The 16,609-nt window shown below is 41.4% G+C and overlaps 1 protein-coding gene across 28 annotated transcripts in view; it reads left to right on the forward strand.

Moving 5' to 3' along the window:
- C2CD5 (C2 calcium dependent domain containing 5) overlaps window positions 1–1,857 on the forward strand; it is a 67,350-nt gene extending 65,493 nt beyond the window's left edge. For all 28 annotated transcript variants that reach the window (XM_025142009.3, XM_040671479.2, XM_025142015.3 and 25 more), the window contains one exon: window positions 457–1,857. In XM_025142009.3, coding sequence (XP_024997777.3) covers window positions 457–588 — 132 coding nt within the window. In that variant the 3' untranslated portion in view covers window positions 589–1,857. The remainder of the gene's footprint in view (window positions 1–456) is intronic.
- The last annotated feature ends 14,752 nt before the right edge of the window (window positions 1,858–16,609 follow it).

A 16,609-nucleotide genomic window follows, 5' to 3' on the forward strand; every position in this document is an offset into this window, starting at 1 on the left:
GTTCATATGGAAGTTTTGGTTCATTTTGGACATAGAATCATAGAATCATAGAATTACTCAGGTTGGAAAGGACCTCAAAGATCATCAAGTCCAACCGCAGCCTAACCATAGTACCCTAACTCTAACAACCCTCTGCTAAATCATATCTCTGAGCATAAAGTGACAGAATTTTGTTAGAAAGGAAGACAACTGAATAAGGCTCTTTTGGTACATGAGGTAAATTCAAAACAGCAGTGAAATGAAGAACAGCCACACAGGTTGTTGCATGTTGCTGGTCTCATGAGAATCTGTCTACGTAGTAGAGAAGTGGGGGGATATAAAAGGGAATTTGGCCCTCTTTGATCTTTGCTGACATTTTATTTTCTGTGTAGTTACACCTAGCAGATTTAACAATCACATATTTTGTGTTTACTTTTGTGTTTGATAACTGTATGTTCTCTTTGTTTTTCTTCCCAGGCCCAGTGCTTAATAAACGTAAGTGGAGATGCAGTCATCTTCGTACGTGAATCTGAGCTGGAGGTGTTACCGGTGCAGCCCGCTCCAGTTGCTTCCCAACCCACAAGTACTGGAGGAGATGTCACAACGTGAAGATGGAATAAGTGAAATAGTCTTCCAGACAGTTTGTTTAAAATGTGGGAATGTTAGGATTGCATCTTCAAAATCAGTATCTTCCCTGAACATCATTAGCCAAAGTGTAAGACAATCACAGTATTTTGTCCTCTAACTCCATGCAATTGTCTGGACAAATGTTGGTAGGTATGCTCTGATTCTTGTGGAAAAATTCCAACTTCTTGGAAACCTAGACAAGCAGAAGCAGTGATAAAGAAGTATGATAAGAAAGGAGGCATCCCAGAAAAGTGAGCTAAAATCCCATTGCATTTTTCAGCTGTTAACAAAACTGCAATACATTTAAATTCAGAACCATCTCCGAGTTCCCTTATTGTATCAGGTGCTTCTCAGCTCACTTCAGAAAGGAGTGGGTGTGAGTAGGTGGGCTGTGACTGAGGTTGTGTCAGCAGCCTGTGCTGTGCTGGGGCAGCAAGGGGAGGGAGCACAGGCTGTGAGGTCATGCAGTGTGGAGAGGAAGGAGCAGCACCAAAATTCCATTTGGATTTCTGCACACAGAAAATATTATTCAACTCTGTGAGAACTGCTGGGTTGTTTTGTTTAAATTATTATTAGATGAAATGTTTGGGGTGTTTTTTTTTTTTTTAGAAAGCAGTCAGACCATGCTGCTGTGTTCTGATTTCGTGATTGACAAAACAAATATTTTTTTATATAAGAATGTATGGAAAAATTGTCATAAAGCCGACTTCCTTAAGGAGTGTCATCTTTGCAAAATAAATAAATGAAATCATAACCCATCCTCTTAAGGAGTAGAGAGGTACATTGCAGCCCCCTTTCCATGGGGGATAGGAAACGCCGGGCTGATTGTACACAGGTGTACATTTGTGATGCTCAATTCTGCACATTGTTTTTCTTTTTCCGGTACAGTATCTGGGAAATGAGGGTACTAAAAAGAAAGGTGAACTGTCATTTCCAGTTAGTGTCTGAAAGTCAGTGATACTTCAGTGTAAAAGATGCAAACCTTTGATCTGAAGATGCATTCTTACCTAAATCTGACAATACATGGAACTTGAACAAAGGTGTAAACTTGAATGTAAATAGTCTGCTTAGTGTTGAAATTAAGCAACGGCATGGTTATTTGTTAAAAATAATTATTTCATTGTAAATGAGCATGAAAATCATTCTTTGCACAATAAATTTCTGTAAAAAATATCTTGCCTTTTTATATATGTAAGACCTAAATGTGTACAGTGGATGCATATTAAAGATGTCACATTCTTGCCTTCCTCAGAGGGACTTTTTCTTTGGTGTTACAACTGCTTGTTTAGCATTTGGCAGGTAAGGAATTGTGTTTGAAGTGGCTGAGTGAGGTGCTCAGCAGAATCCCCATACAGTTAATGTTTTTGAGATTCTCTGAGTTTTGTTGCAGCCCAGACTACCGCAAATGCTGTAATTTGCGCCAGAGTAGGTTTAGGTTGGATATCAGGAAACACTTCTTTACAGAAAGGGTTGTTAAGCACTGGAATAGGCTCCCCAGGGAGGTGGTTGAGTCACCATCCCTGGATGTGTTTAAAAACCGTTTGGATGTGGTGCTCAGGGACATGATTTAGCGGAGGGCTGTTAGTTAGGGTAGTATGGTTAGGTTGTGGTTGGACTTGGTGATCTTTAAGGTCACATTTTCATCTATTGTGTTTCATTAGACATAGAGTAAATACTTTCTCATCTAGAAAAGTTAATTCCTCTCCAGTTATTATTCTGGAAACGATGAATGTTTTTAACTGTTACTGATTGAGATCTGGCTTTCCCTGTTTGATCCAGCTGGGTAAATTTAACCTCGAGGAAGCCGTACTCTTTTGCAGTTTCTTCTTTCCATCATTAAAAAGTACTAAAAAAAAAAAGTTAAAAGGGATCCATGTGTGCAAATGCAGTCATCTAGAACATCATGACTGATACATTTCTGATACTTAAAAAAGCATTTTTGACAGAATAATTGGAAGTTTCTGCTACAACAGGTGCAGTTAATGAAAGATATCCAACCCAGATGGGACTTCCAGATGCAAGATGGCAAACGGGATTGTTTTCTTTGTCAGGAACTGTGCTCCTACAATAACTGGTCAGGGACAGAAGCTAATGCGACTGCTTTCTCCTCATATGAGAAATCCAAGTGGCACACAGTAGGATTAAAGTAGCCCTGCTCCTTGCTCCTATTTGCAGCCCTCACAAGGGCCGTCAAGCTTAGGTTTAAACCGGCACACCAATATTGGGAACAGATCAGTTGGTATCACCCATCATGTCAGACAACTGACTGGAAGGTGGGGACAACAACAGAAGGAAGAAGGATGGAAGGAATTACAGATGATTGTGAAAAGTGGGATGTCAGTGACTGTGAAGCTTATAGAGAGCGCTCCATTGCTTGGATGATGCATCTGAATGAGTGACAGTTTCCCTGGCAAGCACCTAATGAGTGTCAGGGCTGAAGGCAGCGTCTGCCAGTCTCCCTTTGACCCTTGGTCTGTGTAGGCAAAAGCAGTTTTTTTGCTACGTGGAATTTGTGGGTTTGGTAGGTGGAGAAAGCATAGTTTGTCTGTGCTGCAAACAGAGATGATGATGTGCCATATCTTGTCTGTAGAACTGTGTCAGGCTTTGCAGGCCGCCATTACAGGCCATAATGGCCTCATGAGCCCAAGGCCCCACAATCAGCCCTGGGGCTGACAGTGCGAGGGCCGGCCTCAGCTCCCTGCAGCCCTGCCTGGCCTCAGGCCTTGCCAAGCTGGGGCTGCCTGCTCCCGGCTTCCAGATCAGGCCCTGCTGCTCGGGGGGCCTGCCAGCTCCATACCATGCGGCTCAGAGCTGGGTTTCAGGATGTGGGCTGGTACAGGAGTTCAAACACGAAACGTGGCTTGTTTTACATTTGTATAACCTGCATGGATTGTGGGAAGCAGGTCCCACTCCACACCTCCAAATGCTGTGCTTTGAATGTGGTGGCAAAGGGGAAATGGCTAAAGGCTCTGCAGTGCCTGGTGTGTTGTGACTGCTCGGGGAATGCATGGCCTGGAAGCAGACCTTGGTGGCCTCCATCAGGCAGTGGGCAAAGAGCTGATTAGAAGCTACAGATTTAAACTGGTAGTTTCACTTTGGAAACAGCCTTCACATTTCAATTGACCTGCAGGCATTTAGCATAAAGGTGCATATTGACATGAAATAGCTCACATTTATTTTTGTTTCAGAAGTATCTTCATTAATGTGTACAGAAATATGCCCTTAAATCATAGGGAAGGGAGGAGCTAGGGAGTTTATTTATTGCAATTTGGGTTTTATTCAAAGGATGTGCTCCTAATGCTTTACTGGAGGATTATTTCTGCCTGGAAACATTGTGAGATTGGGAAACATCAGACGAATTGTTACAGTGTAAGTGGACCCCCTTGGAGCTCTTTGATTTTGTGGGAGTGCAGCTGAGCCTGCAAAGCTCTTTCAAGAGATGCCCTTCTCTCCTGGTGTGCACCCAAAAAGCCAGAGGAGCAAGCAAGAGCAGGCAGCAATGCTTCCCTCTTCCTGTGCCCCTTTGCCTGGGTTTAGATTGGAAAATGGCAGCTTTTGGTCACACTTTGCACTGGACACTACATGGCAGAGCTGTCCATGTTACACGGCCATAACACAGTTTCCAAGCGCTGTCTGAAGTTGTGGATCGTGTTTTGGTCTCAGTCTGGGGTTTAGTGATGTTTGCATTGGTGAAAATGGCTGAGCAAAGCTGAAATGGAGGAGACACTTACGATTAAATGGCCATAATCCCCCAGCTCTGTCTTCGTGCCCTTACACAACCTGCCACACATGCACTTAGCTGCCCATGTGTGGAACTGGCTGTGCAGGGCTATCACAGCACGCTGCTCTGGAGGGATCTCTCGCTCATGCCTGAAACCTGCAAATGGGCTTTTAAATTGTCACTTTAGTTTTACATAAATCAGCTGTTAAAGCTACCCAGAGGCTGCGTGAAGAGAATGGAACTCGGCACTAATGCTTTCACAATTTTGTTTCTGTTGACAGCGCAGGGCTGTCATGTGTTGGAGGTGAAACGCTCTTCTGATACTGTTGTCGCTTTCGATATTCTCCACAAACAGCAGCAGGAGGGCTGAGACAAGGGAAAGGCAAGTAGGGTGGTGGATAAAGAGCGCTAGCTAGACAGGCGGAACAAGGAAAGAACACAAAATGAACTTGAGTATCTACCAAGCAAAAAGGACAGAAGGAAAATAACTGTTTGGAGAGACAGACAGATAATGATCCCAAAACCAGAATAAAAAAAGAAATTCTGAAAATAAAATATGATAATATATTGTTTTAGCAGTCAGTACGGCAATGGCTTGCTCTCTTATGGAATTTTTCCGGAGTAAGACTTGAAACACTTAGCAAAGACCGAGATTGTTTTCCAGCTTTGTGGTGAGGGACACAAGACTCAAGCTCTTGAATCCTCCTCTCTGAATAGCAGCTTTACTGAAACAAAAGAGATGGCTGTGGGTCTGAGGTGTCCACACTGCACATTTATGCCTTGCGCTGGTGGTCCCACTGAGATAAACACACTGAGCAGCGATGCTCAACTGGTTTTGAGAGGGAAGGTACATGGAGAGGAGATCATGAGACATTTGCAGTGATGCTGCTGTGCTCACAGCTCAACAGCACGGTACCTGTTTCTGAGCACTGCTCTTTGGGAAAGGTGTGGGCCCAACAAGGGAGAGCTCAGAACCTCAGCAAACATGTTCTGAAGGGAAGGCTGAACTCAGCTGGGGTCAAATGGAGAAATGGTGGAGTTTCCTACATCTACAGCAGAAAGCTGCAGGATGTAGGATGTGTAGGGTGTACAGGATGTAACAATCCTCAGTCAAGGTGGGAAAGGTTCAGGTTACGTGCATAGACATGGTTTTGCAGTTGTGAAGAGCAGGAAGAATTGCCAAGTTGCTTGGGGAGGTCAGTTATACTCCACCAAATGCCTTAGGGAACTGGTGAGATGAGTGTCTTCCAGGACTTACATGTGTGCCTTTGAGCAGGGATGCATTAGATAACCTCCTGAGATCCTTTTAGTTTGTCAGACTTCGTGCTCCAGATTCACGTAGGTTCAGTTTAGAACCAAGAAAAATATGCTTCTTTGCAAATATTTGGGTCTGGCCTGAGTGGCTGCTCCTAACCTGTGCTGCAATAACTTTCTGCAGGAAGTAATGGACTTAATTATACACAGCGAGAAACAGACAGTGCTTTTTACAGTGGCCTTGCCTGCAAATAAACAGACATCGTTTTAATAATGCAGTAAAACTGGCGTGAAACCCAGTGCAGTTGTTGTTTATTATGATTTGTCTGAGCTCATTATTGAGTTTGGCCTTAAAGAACCCCAACCAACCAGACAATCAAACAAAAATGCCCCCTGAAATCAAAGGGTTTCATACTGTAACGGTTATATTAATGTCTAAATCATTTATGTTAAATTGAAGTCTGGAAATAGCCTGCACAAAGTTTTCTCAGATCTCGGTCATAATGTTATTTCAAATACATGTACATAAATGTGATCTCTTCTGCAATAAAACAGTTACGTTGACGTTGCGGTTCACTGAATTAAATGGGACGTTATTTCTTGCAATTAAAAAGGTGTACGGTGCAAGCAGCTGATGTCTCGTACACCCTGGTTGTACTTAAGGGAGAAATTTCTTTGACAGGAAATAATTTGAGACTTCGCAATGAAATTGCCCGTGCCATTAGGCAGCCTGACATCAGAAGCTTTGAGTGATTAATGGCTTCAGTAGTTTCACCAAAGGCTTACTCGATACCAAAGAGCCAGACTGTGAAAAATACTAATACAGTGTCATTAATTTCTCTGCAGTTCGTTCTATCAAAAACCTGCATAGCTGATTGTTCCCAAATACCCGCCATGAGACTTTTTGACTGCTGTAAGGTGGGTGTAGTGCAAAGCCTCTCTCCTCTTTTTTAAAGTGATTGTGGCTGAGCAGTGAACCCCCACAGTGGAATAAGGCTCAGTAGCAATGGGGAAAGAAGTGTACGCAGAGCTCAGGAAATGTGTGATGTGGTGTGTGTCTGGTTTAGTGGTCACAGGGAAAGCTGCCATTATCTCAAGACAAAAGGAGACCAGAGGGTAATGTGAGCTGGATTCAACCTGTTGAATCCTTCCCAGCAACTCATGATGCCCCGTGTCATGATAGTGAGAGTATCAATAGAAACCAGCAATAGGAATCACAGTGAGATTGGGATTGAACTGCATACTGAACTACAGCAACTGCTTTATTTGCTAAGTGCAATTCACATGGGCATTGTGTTTTCAGTATGTTCTAGATCACTCTACTAAGTCAGAAAGCCTGTATAGAATCAAATATCTCCAAACAAGTAAATTTGGACTCTAAGGATGATAGCAATCAATGGGTATTTTGATCAGTTTTCTTCCTTTGGAGCTATCAAGTGAGGCTTTGTTGACTGCATTTAGCTGCAAGGTCCAAGACCAACCAATGAACCATCAGTACAAAAGCGATATACAGTGCAGTGAATTTAAAGAAACATGGAAGACCTTCACACAGTGATGGAACACTGTATGACCATTATGGTTCAGGCAAAAGGGATATCACAACTGTACATGCAAAAGAAGTTTTTATGTTCTATTTCTAGTGTTGCTTTGAACAAGGGAGAAATGGGTTTCCCTTCCTTCTTGCTCATTTCACTGTGGAATTGCATTCAGTTTGAGCTGAGCAGTGGGCCTTGTCTGCTGCACGTATCCGTGGTTCAGAGTGGGCTGTGTGGTTTTGCTGGCTTGGTTTCTTCAGAAGTTTGTTCAAAATGAACAGTGTCGTTTTCTTCATTAGGAGCTTCAAAGAAATCAGGGTGAATATTCCATTAGAAATAACATATTAAAAGATGAGAGTTAAAACAAGGAACAGTTCGAGTATTTCTCTTCCTTTGCAGAATAATTGTCTGTGGAACGTAATCATACAGGAACACTTTTTCTACTGCCTTGTGATTCTACATGAGGATGAAAAAATGCACACTCCAATGACAGCCAAAGATATTTCTGGCTGGCTGGGCACAGTTTTAATTCATAAGATTTACTTGAATGGTATAATTATTGTATTAATTTTTATCATGTTGGCTATATACAAATGCCAAAACCAGAAGACTGAATTGGCAGCCAGTGAAATACAGTGAGCCCATAGGAAACTTCCCAGACTAAAGTGATTTACAGATTATGAGAATGAGTGGGAGTAAAGCAGCAAGAGACGAGAAAAGTGCCTATGACAATGAGGGGAAATCAAATGAAATACAGATTTCACCTCTATTGCATTTTACCGCTTATGCTCACTTTCTCTTCCCCAAGAAAATATCATTATATTAGCCCCAACTCTCAGAATGACAGGGCATTCATACACTTGTGATCATTCTTTGACATAATGTCTAGAGAAATTCACCACTTGTTGCAGAATCCTGCTATCATACATGTGTGGCTGAAGACACCTGAATAGTCTTAAGGCTGATTAATTCGGGAAGAGAATGCGGAGCCGCACAGAGGATGGATTAAAGTATGCACAGCTGTAATAAAGCAGGGAAATACCCAAGTGCTGATATAGCTTCCAGAAGTAATGGAATCTTCGTACATTTTCAGTACACTAAAGGGCATAAAAAGAATGGAAAATCAGCATGTGTGGGATTTAGGAAACTTTCAAAAGCCCCACTTTTAATCTTAGCTCTTAGTCTCAGATGAGGCAGTGAAATATTCATAAAATCTATTTTCATCCTCAACTTTCCAGTTTTATCCATGGACAGCAAGTCTATGCATGGTATTTCTGGAGGCATATAATTGTAACACATACAAGCGTAGCCTAGAATATGCATAAATATTGGTACTGTGACACTTTTTCCATTATGATGTGCAAATTCATCAGTCTGACCTTATGGTTTCTTTTTAACAGTTAAAGAAATGTAGCTAACATTTGAAGATTATACAGTAATCATGCTGAGATGCACAGCTGGATGGCTTATGGACTAACTGAGGCAAAACATGCTGCCCGTGGAAAACTGATTATGAAATATAAGGAAGTCACTGCAAATTGAACATGGGACTGCTGCAGAGATAATATAGAAGCCAGTAAAACAGTGAGTCACAGACATTATGGTAGTTATTTTTGAAATGGATAAGCTTATGCTTGAGCTAATTCCTTTCATATTAGAAAATTGAGATAAATGAATAGATTAGTAAACCATTTTACAGTGCTTGAGTGCTTCTGACAGTTACCTGATGGCAGTTCAGTCCCAGGAGGAATCTCTCTAAACTAATGGATAGAACCAGGTGAACTTTGTTAGTGGATAGGTTGTAAATATAAAAAAGCTGAATTTCTCACTGTACTCTTCGAACTAGAAGGCAGTAGAAAGAAAATCTTCATAGAATCGGACACACTTTGAAAATCAATCTTAACTCTACAATCTCCTTTTTTTCCCCTCCATCCCATAATACACATTTCTGTTCCGTATGAAATTAAATAGTACGCTTGGTAGGATTTGGTCTACAAGACCCTCATGTTATTAGAGGGGCTGATGAGCAGTCAGTTCAGAAAAGCCTTGCTAAGTTTACCAGGGCTTAATGTACTCTTCCTATAGTTTTATAATGATATTTTAGAGCTGCTGTGAATCATTTGAGTTATGAGTAATTAACCCCTCTGGAAATCTGACTCTCAGGTTGAATAATCATAAAATGAATCACTGAAATTGGACATTTTGAGTTAATCATCCAAAAACTCGCAGTCACCGTTAGAGCGTATAATAAGTGCATGTGCTTCTCTGATCTGTCTCATGAAGGGAAATAAGCGAAGTCTGAATTAATCTAAATTAGCATGGTATCCAAGATAGAATAGCAAAGACTCGAATTAAATCCTAAGATGGAAATTTTGCCAGACAGTAGCCCCTATTGGTGCTCCAGACTTAACAATCAGAAAGACTCCAACCGTAGTGAATTGAGCGTTCTTTAGTAAATCAGTTCTGTGCAGATATGAAATGTAATTTGAAGATCCACCTAATTCTTCTTATGCATTTGTTCCCTGTTCAGCCTCCAAGAACTAACTTATCTTTCTAAAACTACAAACACATAAAAACAACTCTCCCAGCTTTCCATCTGAGGATTTTTTTCTGCTTATTCAACATTTATGGATTCTGGAAGTCCTCAGGAAAAAAAATGCACACTTTGCAACATGTTTGATGTTTATAATTACTGTAACTCCAAAACACAGCACATTATTTGTTCCAATGACAGGCCACGGCAGCAATAAAGTGTCTGTGTCCCCTCCAGGTTTCTGCTGTGGGAATTATTTTGACTTTTGGGCCCAGAGTACATCTCTGCTCATGGGCAGAGTTGTTTTTCTTTTGGCTGCTGAAGAGATGCTTTCAAGTTTGCCTCAAATTTTGGTTTTATGAGCACATTTGCCTACTAAAATTCCTTACTTACGCTCTCATTTTCTTCAGACAGAAAAAGATGATTGCTATCCTGGTCTGTACTTACTGGTAAAATCCTCTGGAAATAGTTCCACTGCTATCAGAGGGACACCGCAATGTTGGGTACTACTTACTGTAACACAACAATGACAGCTGTGATTGCAAGATAAAATTCTCCCACAGACCTTGAGCTAGCACTCAGCCTGACACCACTTCAATCACCAAGGCTCCTTTGGAGGCCAGAAGCTCAGGAACTGAGCCTTGGCTCAGGCCTTTCCAAGGGCAGGTTTCTCCCATTTCTGGTGTTAGCTGTTATAAATCACGATCACAGAAACTGGAAGGTCACCCCAGCAACTGATAACGTCGTAACAATGCCTCTTTGACATTATTTTTCTTTCCTTGGGAACAGAAAGTATGTGATGATCTGTTCTGCCGTCCAGATAAGACACCAACAAAATCACCACCAAACAGACTCTATGAGAACTGTGAGTTGCTGATTATGTTATACTTCCAACTTGGAAACAGAAGTCACATCTAAAACCAGCTCAAACCCAGGAGAAGCTGACGTATCTGGAGAATTCAGCATCAGCTTCAAGAAATCTACCCTCTGTGCTTCAAACCATGTACTGTTTACTTGGCGTCACAGTTTCTTTCACTGTTATATGCTTCAGAGCAGAGGCAGCCACTGTATAAGAATTCACGGAGAAGGTTTTAATTTCCTTCTCCGAAAAGATCACAATTCCAAAAAGCAAACTCCATCTTTTTTTTCTTCCCACTTTGTGGTTATGATAATTACAAGAGCTTTCATTGCAGTTCAGAGCTTCCTGGTGTCCTGACATCAAAAAGCTTGGTGGCTTTGTGAATTTTGGTTAAGTGGTTTACATTTCAAAGCTTTTTCCATGCTCTACTATGTTGGGAAACTCATGAGGACAATGTCTGTGGTGGCTGAGCAACCAGGTCTGTCCTGCTGCAATGGAAGAACATGAAGAAGAGGAAAAATAAAGCTTCACTTACTTAACTTTTTCAGTCAAATTTATCTTTCTGGTGTATTTTTCTAAGCTACTTCAGTAAGTATTAATATACAGACCTTATGAGTAGTCACTTCTTGTGCCTTAGACTTAGTAGTTAGGGGAAAGGACTACCTTCTATGGTTTTGTAGAGCAGATCTCAGCTGGGATCACGTGCAACTCCACAATGCACTTTTTGCAAACATTTTTCAAGGATATCTAAACCTGTTTCACTCTTAAAATATGTTAAAAAAAATCTTACAATGAGGGTAAGAACTTTGTTTATTTTAATAGCTCTTTTTGTTTGGTATTTTTGGTGGTGGTGGTTCTTTTTTTTTTCTGAATGTCATTCAGTAGAGGGTTACCTGATCAGTTTTAATGACTGCTTTTTACACACCTACCTATATTTTCTATATTTTGTGCCTTCTAGTTCAGCAGTCCGTGTCGATGGCGGTACAACCACACTCGTAATCTTGGTGTAAGGGACACGTGACCAGACGCCTATTTAATTGCAGGCCTTGTCCTTCAGTTCTGACACATGGGAACTCTTTGTTCTCTCTGAGCCCAAATAATTCCTTGTGCAGCAATGTTAAAACATAAGTTAAACCTGCTTGAAGGTTGGAAAGTATGTTTTGTCTGCAAAGAAAAAAGCACCTTTATTGATATTTATGCTCCCATCCAGCTTATGTTACCTATTAGACTCTACACCACCATGTGGTTGAATTAATGACTTGTGAAACTCGCCTTCTCGATGACAGACATCGCAGTGTGACATTTTGTAAAACAAAGTAATCCATCTCCTATGTTTCTCTTCCTAAGAGAGAAAACTTATTTCCTTTCAGACGTTTTACAGAACTTGCCTTGAAACAGAGTGAAAACGTGGCCCTTGAAATGTTTTTAAACTTATTTGAATAAATAGCTTCATAAAAACAAACACGGGGAAGTACCATAAATAAAGGTGTCTTACATCCAGAGTTCGTGCAGCCTGGATGGCATGGGAAGGATTACGTTATTAACTGACAGCTGTGAAAGGACTGCTGTGACCTGAGACTGCAACGTGAAGCTGAAGTGCAGCAAAGGAACATGCAAGTTGTTCTGGTCATTGTTCCCAGCTTCTGGGCAATACTGCAGACCTCTGCATAATGCTGCCTTTCCTCAGGAATCTTATTGGGTCACAGCTTGCTTCTTTCTTCTTGTTTTTTGTGGTTCCTCAGCACAGAGAATATATATACATTTTTTTTTTCTAGTTTAATCTGTATCCTTCAGTGAAAAATACCTATGGCAAGCCTTGCTCTTAGTATATTCCATTATATTTGTGAAGAAACATAATAAACTTTCATTATTGTTTGCCCACTAATGAAACTTCAGATTGCTTTTTGGTTCCAGGTGAAACAATACTGCATAACTTTTGAGGCCTTGAGAAGAATTCTACAACAGTCTTGGGGCACTTCTCTAATATTAGCTGCCGGTGCATCCAAGAGCTTCATTCACAGCTGAAGTTGTCTCTGCAGTATGTGACTTACAGCACTGCTTTAGGCTTAAAGAAGTCGATTACAAAGCTCCCTCAGTCATTAGTCAAATCATTTGGGTTCTCTGCTTCTGTTGGGGAATAATAGTAATGACAACTTTCTTCTGGGAAAATAAACAAATAAACCACAGCAACAAACAAAAACTTCTGAGATCCACTTAAAAATGCTAGAGACATTATATAAATGTTACTGTTACTATAGACAAAGCTGCTTCAATTAATGTATTTGGAAGAACTCTCCTGGGGTCAGCATGTAAATTTTGCCATAACTAAATGGGCTGATGGAAGACTTGGCTAATGGAAACCTTACAGACAACTCTAGCTTGGCACAGGACTCAGCAGTTCTTACACTCTTTCTGCACTTGTTACTTTATCTAGCCAGGCTGTTTAATTTTCTGTTTTTTGCCTTGCTTTTTGTTCCAGTTTAAGTCAAGTTTCCACTCATACCGTGTACACCAGAGGTAGTTTTACCTACCATCTTGCACAGCAGGTTCTGCCCAGGGTCCAAGCACTTGCCTGACAGGGGCACAGACAGCGAGTGTCTGAGACTTCCTCTTAGATGGTCGTCTGTCTCAGCTTTGAGGGTTGCAGCCATCCTTGCAGAAACTTCCCTTTACGCACATTCCTATATCACCCTTGTTCACTTTAGAGGCAGACAACTGAATAAATCATATAGCCTACCCACTGCTAATTCTCAGCAGGTCCCCGGAGCAGAGAGGAACTTCTGACGCCTCACACAAAATCATGGTTCTTCCTGATGATAACTAAGGAGTGCTTGTCACAGGAAGAAAAGATAAGGCGATGGTATCAATAAGATCTTCCCTCTCCTCTGCTTTTCTTTCATGCACTTCATCCTAGTCAAGAGGGATTACTTCTTGCAGACCAAATTTATTATGTCCCTCTGTACATCAGACACGACCTTCTCATGAACAGGCGTTCTTAAACAATGCTGAATTATGAATGATGAGTTCCTGACAGAAACAGCTCAGATCGAAATTTCAGCAAATGTCAGACATGAGGTCAGAATCTATCTGAGTCCCTGAGGAAAAGGAACTCTACTAACAAGGAGATTCGCCTGAAGCCTGTGCGCGTGTGTATGTACATATTCTGATCTAGGTTTGTTACAGTAGGCCAGACCTAGTGGATCCAATTGTGCCTAAAGTCAAACCCATTAAGTATTATAATGAGTTTATCGTGATTTTATAGATGCATCTACTTCAGTTGGATATAATTATGCCAGTTGTGTGAGGATCTGTTTCATGAGTGTGAGAGGGAGGTTTGGATGTGTACTGTGGATGGAAGTGGGCTGACCTTGAAATGGAGTTTCTTCTAGCAGATGTGGCAGGACGTCCCTCCAGAATTTCACTGTACTGCCCTGTCTTCACATTACTGGGTCTCCTGGCCATCCATGTCTCTGATAGGCACTGAAGCCAGTGCTGTGCAATAAAAGTCTGGTCTTTATAGCTTTCCTAAAGACACTGTACTGATGTACAGCAGTGATGGCATATATGTCAAAAATTGGCTGTGCTAATCTGCTATACCCAACAAACCTACCATTTATTTCCCTGAAAAACTGAAAACCACAGCACCTGTGGGTAATGGTTTGATGCATTCCATGTACTAATGCTTGTAGATTTTTACTTCTTTTTCCACTTTGTAACTGGGTAACGTTACTGATCACATACAAAGATGTTTTGAAAGTCCTTTCAGCACTGCTCAGAACAGAGGTTCTCTGTATTAGGGAACAAATTCTACCTTTGATCAGTAAGATCCTTTTTACCATTTTATGTTTCTTTCCTGTGCATTCAGATTCCTCTCTGTTGCTGAAAAGATGATAGTAAATGTTGTCACAGTAATAATATTGTTACAGCATGGTAGCTGAAAAACAAAGATGTGGCAAAATTTTCAAGGAGAAGTATTACATATATTTTTTTTCCAAGGCCAGCTGATACAGTCAGTTAAAAATGGATTACATTTAGGCACCAGGCCTTTCCAGGAATATTAATTTGATATTGTACTTGGCTGTAGTTGAAATTCTGCCTCTCCAATAGGATTATATAAAACTGTCTGTTATATTAGGGGCTTAAAATGTTTTGTCACTGAGAATAGATGTTTGTTAGTGGTTTTAACTCTGCTGCAAAGTAAATCATGATAGGAAAAAGCAGCATGGGAATTTACCAGCAGATCTTTGCACTGGCAACTCTGAATGCTCATAAATGCATTCACAATGTTTGTGTCATTCTTACAAAAAAAAAAGAGGAGAGGAGAGGAGAGGAGAGGAGAGGAGAGGAGAGGAGAGGAGAGGAGAGGAGAGGAGAGGAGAGGAGAGGAGAGGAGAGGAGAGGAGAGGAGAGGAGAGGAGAGGAGAGGAGAGGAGAGGAGAGGAGAGGAGAGGAGAGGAGAGGAGAGGAGAGGAGAGGAGAGGAGAGGAGAGGAGAGGAGAGGAGAGGAGAGGAGAGGAGAGGAGAGGAGAGGAGAGGAGAGGAGAGGAGAGGAGAGGAGAGGAGAGGAGAGGAGAGGAGAGGAGAGGAGAGGAGAGGAGAGGAAAGGAAAGGAAAGGAAAGGAAAGGAAAGGAAAGGAAAGGAAAGGAAAGGAAAGGAAAGGAAAGGAAAGGAAAGGAAAGGAAAGGAAAGGAAAGGAAAGGAAAGGAAAGGAAAGGAAAGGAAAGGAAAGGAAAGGAAAGGAAAGGAAAGGAAAGGAAAGGAAAGGAAAGGAAAGGAAAGGAAAGGAAAGGAAAGGAAAGGAAAGGAAAGGAAAGGAAAGGAAAGGAAAGGAAAGGAAAGGAAAGGAAAGGAAAGGAAAGGAAAGGAAAGGAAAGGAAATGTTAGTTTTTACAAAATATATCATGTGAAGAAATACAGAGAAACCAGAATGTTCAAAGGTAACACCATACAGCAGCTGACCTAAAATAGCATCTAGGATAGATGATGATTTCTGAGCATTTTTTTCTGTTGAACATCTGGCCAAAACACATACAAAATCAGCACAGAGTATTTATAGCAGTAGGGAATAAGGGCTGCCATTATGCACTAAATACCTACCCTTCTCCTTTTTCTTTTTTTTTCATCTCCCTTAGAAAACAAATTCAGCCTTTGCACAGACTCTGCTAATGGAGCATGAAGCACTGTAGAACTGAGGGCACAGCATAGAGCAAGCAAGGTATTTTAGTCAGATGATAACCAAGTGCATATGAAAGATAAGAGATTTATCTTGTAGGTATATTGCGCAATAGCATTTTCATAAACTGAAAGGCTGGTATTGCCTAAAAGCTGATCCCAAAGCAACTGCTCTGCTGAAATCTGCAGAACAGAAGATGAGTGGAGTGCTGAATGGGAAAAAAACCCATCATTTTGGAAGAAAGAGGGCTTGAAAGGGGGCAAAGACAAGGCATCACAGGGTATACGTGGGAACACAAGATTCCCCAACAGAAAGTACGCAAAAACTGGAATTGTGAAGGGAGGCAGCTTTGTTCTCTACGTGTGTTTGTGCTGGGGATAACAGAAAGAGGAGGTGCTGCCTTGTAACTCTCGGAAAAGGTCTTTGCCCTTCCCTGTGCACAGCGTTCTCAGGTAGAGCCGCAGCGTAAAGCAGAGTGTCAGCTCCACCCTCGGGCAGAAAGGGAAATGCAAAGCCAGCAGATGAGTACAGCGAGTGCGGAGATGCCCATACACGACGTGAGTGAACGCCTGCATGGTTGTGCAGTTTATATAGTTGCAATAAGAATAAGGAAAAGAGAAAACTGGAGAAGAGATGTGCTGGTGGATTTTGCAGCGAACCCGGGAAAACTATAGCAGTTTCCTTCCTGATGAGTAGATAGTAACAATATTTCTACTTAATGTTTAAAATGCTCCTTATTCACAGTTCTCACCCACTGTTTTTTCTTTCTGCTTTTTGGTTGTACCTGACCTGCTTATGAACCATGACCAGAATAGTTGGCCTTCCTGGTCGTGGACCTTACCTGGGACCAACGTTAAGGAGATGAGATTAAACCTTACTACCCGACTATTATAACAGTACAGCAGAGAAGAATTATAGCTGAATTTC

The sequence above is a fragment of the Gallus gallus genome, chromosome 1 (assembly GCF_016699485.2).
Source record: "Gallus gallus isolate bGalGal1 chromosome 1, bGalGal1.mat.broiler.GRCg7b, whole genome shotgun sequence".
NCBI classification, from domain to species: Eukaryota; Metazoa; Chordata; class Aves; order Galliformes; family Phasianidae; genus Gallus; species Gallus gallus.